Source organism: Papaver somniferum, chromosome 11 (assembly GCF_003573695.1).
Source record: "Papaver somniferum cultivar HN1 chromosome 11, ASM357369v1, whole genome shotgun sequence".
Classification (NCBI taxonomy): Eukaryota; Viridiplantae; Streptophyta; class Magnoliopsida; order Ranunculales; family Papaveraceae; genus Papaver; species Papaver somniferum.
In genome coordinates, this window is record NC_039368.1 from 67,803,725 (window position 1) to 67,807,534 (window position 3,810).

A 3,810-nucleotide genomic window follows, 5' to 3' on the forward strand; every position below is an offset into this window, starting at 1 on the left:
TCTTCTGCTCTTCCTCTGCTTTCAGAAAATAAGTTTTTATTTCTAGTTTCTCTGTTTTTAGCTTTTGCTAACACTGCCAAGTTCTAAGGGTACTCTCTTTGTATGCTACATTGAGGGGTACTATCAGTAGTTGTACCCTAGAGGTGACTCGCCAACTGCTATAGCATCTCAGCGGAGTAGCAGACGATATTTTCTTTAGGATAACATATCGTATACGTGCCTCTACATTTTCTGTGCATCTCCAGCAACATCGGTTTGAGCTAAGTATCTTCTTCTCAGTTACATTATTAGTTCTATGTCCAACATATATCTCGTTATCCCTTTTAAAACCCTAACTTTTGTTCTCAATAGAAATCAACTTAGTTTAGGTTAGTTCAGATTTATCACAGATGGATGGACAAGATTTTCGAGCTTCCATAAAAGGGACCCTGATCCGGCCGTCGGGAATCTCCGGATGGGTGTTTACATTGGCCGGCTAGGAAATTTCGGGCAGAGTTAAGGTCGACATACTGGGGCGGGTATATTTCATCCGAGTCTTCTTTTCTCCTTCTTCCTCATTGATCCCTTTCCTTCTCTCATGCGAAAACACAACACTACTTCTCTGTTTTTCTTTCCGTCAATTCCTCTTCCTGTGTGATGTACAGGGGGTTAGTCGTGGGAGAATTCAAGAGATTTTAATGTATTTGGGTTTTCTCCTGTTAGTCCTGAGGGAGTCTCTCCAAATCCCCGTTAGTCGTGGGGGAGTTTAGAGGAGTCTCCTAAACTCCCTAGAAAACACCTGTTAGTCGCTGGAGAGTTTAAAAAAAGCTCTTGAACTCCCTGTTAGTCATAAAACCCTACAATACTAGGGAGTTGGTTGCTTTGGGGAGTTCGAAGGAGTTTTTAGTGTATTTTGGTCTCACAACAAATCTCTCAAAAGAGTAGAGATTTTAGTGTATTTTGGTCTCACAACCAAATTTGGTTCAAAATCTTTCTTTTCAAATCATACGGATTTCTCAAATCTGACCAACAAAAATGTTGTTCCCAAATGATGAAATGATTGTCAGATGATGGCCATTATGATACGGTGAAACATTTCTAGGAAAATATTAGGATAGTGATCTAGAGTTCATGAAAACGTGTGGATATATAGATTTGTTTAGATCTACATATCCCGTAAGATGCACCAGCAAAAAAAAATGTAGAAGTCTTCACAATTAGCACTTCCCTGAGTTGAATTACATTACCACTTCTGCAACCACCGTCAAAACTATTTTCTCACCACTACCATCACCACCTATAACCAACCACTACTCCCTTAACCACCCCAAATAAGAACCCTAATTTTAGAAATAAATAAGATTCAATAAATGCTATAGCTCGGAGAAAAGATTTTGAACCAAATTTTAATTCCATCACAATACGTGACACATTTGGTCGCTCTTGGTGGACAATTAGTAAAAACTTCAACAAGAAAATGTGGAAAAATGTTCGTGAACAAAGGGAGTTAGAATTGTATGGAGACCGTTAAATTGAAGGGAAAAAAATTTATCTCGTTGCACAAAATAACATACTATTGATACAGAGATATGATCATTTTCATTTATTTTTTTTCTTTTGATTAAAGATCAATGTTATTTGCAAATGAGGGTTTATTGTTTCTTAAAAGAGAATGAGTTAGGAATGAACTCTCTCAAACTCCCCCAAACTCCCTCTAATAAACTCTCTCAAACTCCCTACACTCCCCCAAACTCTCTGAACTCAAAAACACCAAACTCTCTCAAACTCCCTACACTCTCTCAAAATCTCTCAAAATTCCTGAGATTTAAAATACACTCAACTCCCCAGAAATCACTCGAGGACTAACCCCTGGTAGTTATCATAATATAAATTTTTATGCGTTTCAGTTTAATCGGAAAGACCTCATTGAGAATGAATAGAAGAGGAAGGTAAACATTAAGAAACCCTAGGATTTTATTTTTAGAGTTTTTTTTATCTTCAATTGATTTGGGTTATGTTTTTTTATTATACTTCAATAAATTTTTATTTATCTGTTGCAGTTGAATCAGATAGACGATTGAGAGGAATGGAAGAAGAATGTAAACATACAGAAAATTATGACCATCGTGTCAATGCTTGATGAAACCTGTGTTGATGAGTGACTATGCCGCGGAGATAATTAAGATGGGCTTAAATAATTCAATGTGGAGTTCCATGGTCCAAAACGAAGTAATCTTTCTGCTTTCTCCTGTGATGCTTCTTCTATTTACATTAATACAACTTCAAGGTTTTTGCAATGGTTGAATTCAAAGATCAAAAAAGAATTTTTAATTCAACTTCAAGCTTTCTGCTTGATGTAACCTGTGTTGATGATGATGTCCCATTATTGAAGTGACCACTATTCTTGGGATGATGTCCCATTACAAGTTTTCTTGCTGTGAGTGACCACTATCTGACTTCTTCCTTTGATATTCATGGCGGGGGAATGGATTTGATATTCCCACATCACGAAAATTAACTCGCTCTGAATGGTGTTGTCATCCCTGTGCGTGTGAGATTAAATATTTGGTGCATAATGGATTTTTCGAGAAAATGTCCAAATCTCTTGGAAATTTTCTCACAATTCGTGAGGTCACCAAGCAGTATCATCCATTAGCATTGAGATATTTTATCATGAGCACGCACAATCGTTCAGCTATTAATTACTCAAATAAACAGCTTGAAGTTGCTTCTGGATCTGTTCGCTATTTGTATCAGGTATATAGGTCTCTTTAACTTTAAGGGTATTGTGGTTCCTGTCCAATTGCATTCTGGGTATCTAACATTGATATTTCTAATACAAACTCTGACCGTGTTTCCTTTTAGACTTTGCATGACTGTGCCAAGGCTGTGTCCACATTTCGGGAAAATAATTCTGAGGTGCAAAGTGGCGGCAGTATTGGATTAACTTCTGAAGTTCAAGAATGCATCGATAAGTTGAGAAAAGATTTCTACACCAGAATGTCAGATGATATTCGTACTCGAGATTTCTTAGATACTACACTTCAGGATACATCGAAGCTCATAAACAGTTCTCTGAATGTGGTCAATAAGAAGGTACCCCATTTCTGCGGAGTTTCTGCAACCTAGCATGCATATTTTTCATGTTTTTTATGACCGACTCATATGATCTTATTGCTGCGCATATCCAGGAAAAGCAAAAACAGAAGTCACTGTTCGTGTCCCTTGCTGAACTAGAGAAACAAGTTGCAACATTTCTTGATATTCTTGGGATGATGGCACCCTTAATCTATTCAGAATTTATCGAATAGTGGACAGGAACCACAGTACCCTATTGTTGAATTTATCGAATTGTGTTGATATTGTTGAATTTATCGAATTAATCCTGCAATTCTGTTTTGATTTTTGGCCTACAGGAGCTTTATGAAAATACCGATACGAGGAGATCCCAAGTAACTGTTGTGGAGGAAATCCTAGGTATTTTCAGTGGCAATGATCATGATACGGGTTAACTCTCTTTTTTCTAAATTTTTCTTAGTTGAGGATGTCATGGTAATTTGATGAGTCAGTTTTTTTTTTATAATTGGATGAAATCAGGATTTATGTTGGAGCCATTACCGCGTGCACTCAACCTCAAAAAATCGTTGCTGATTTACTGACACAAAGGGTTAAGGAAAAAAGTAATGATAATATTTGTTATGATAATAGTTCTATCAGTTGTTGCGAAGTCTTGGTCATCTAGGCAGAAATTCAACTCCAAGGTAATATTTGTGACAAATCACTGCCTAATGCAACATTACATAAATGATGAGATACTGACTTGGGTTTCAT

The 3,810-nt window shown here is 36.9% G+C and overlaps 1 protein-coding gene across 1 annotated transcript; it reads left to right on the forward strand.

Moving 5' to 3' along the window:
- Positions 1-2,082: 2,082 nt before the first annotated feature.
- Positions 2,083-3,516, forward strand: LOC113320721 (cysteine--tRNA ligase 2, cytoplasmic-like). Its single transcript, XM_026568613.1, has 3 exons — positions 2,083-2,736; positions 2,845-3,075; positions 3,171-3,516. The coding sequence occupies exons 1-3, from the start codon at positions 2,572-2,574 to the stop codon at positions 3,288-3,290; spliced, it is 516 nt and encodes a 171-aa protein (XP_026424398.1). The 5' UTR covers positions 2,083-2,571; the 3' UTR covers positions 3,291-3,516.
- The last annotated feature ends 294 nt before the right edge of the window (positions 3,517-3,810 follow it).

What these genes read in the sequence shown, in the direction of transcription:
- LOC113320721 (XM_026568613.1), top strand. Translation starts at nt 2,572, where the DNA reads ATGTCCAAATCTCTTGGAAATTTTCTCACAATTCGTGAGGTCACCAAG. An exon ending in CTGTTCGCTATTTGTATCAG is followed by an intron (nt 2,737 to 2,844) that starts GTATATAGGTCT and finishes GTTTCCTTTTAG; the next exon opens with ACTTTGCATGACTGTGCCAA. An exon ending in TGAATGTGGTCAATAAGAAG is followed by an intron (nt 3,076 to 3,170) that starts GTACCCCATTTC and finishes GCGCATATCCAG; the next exon opens with GAAAAGCAAAAACAGAAGTC.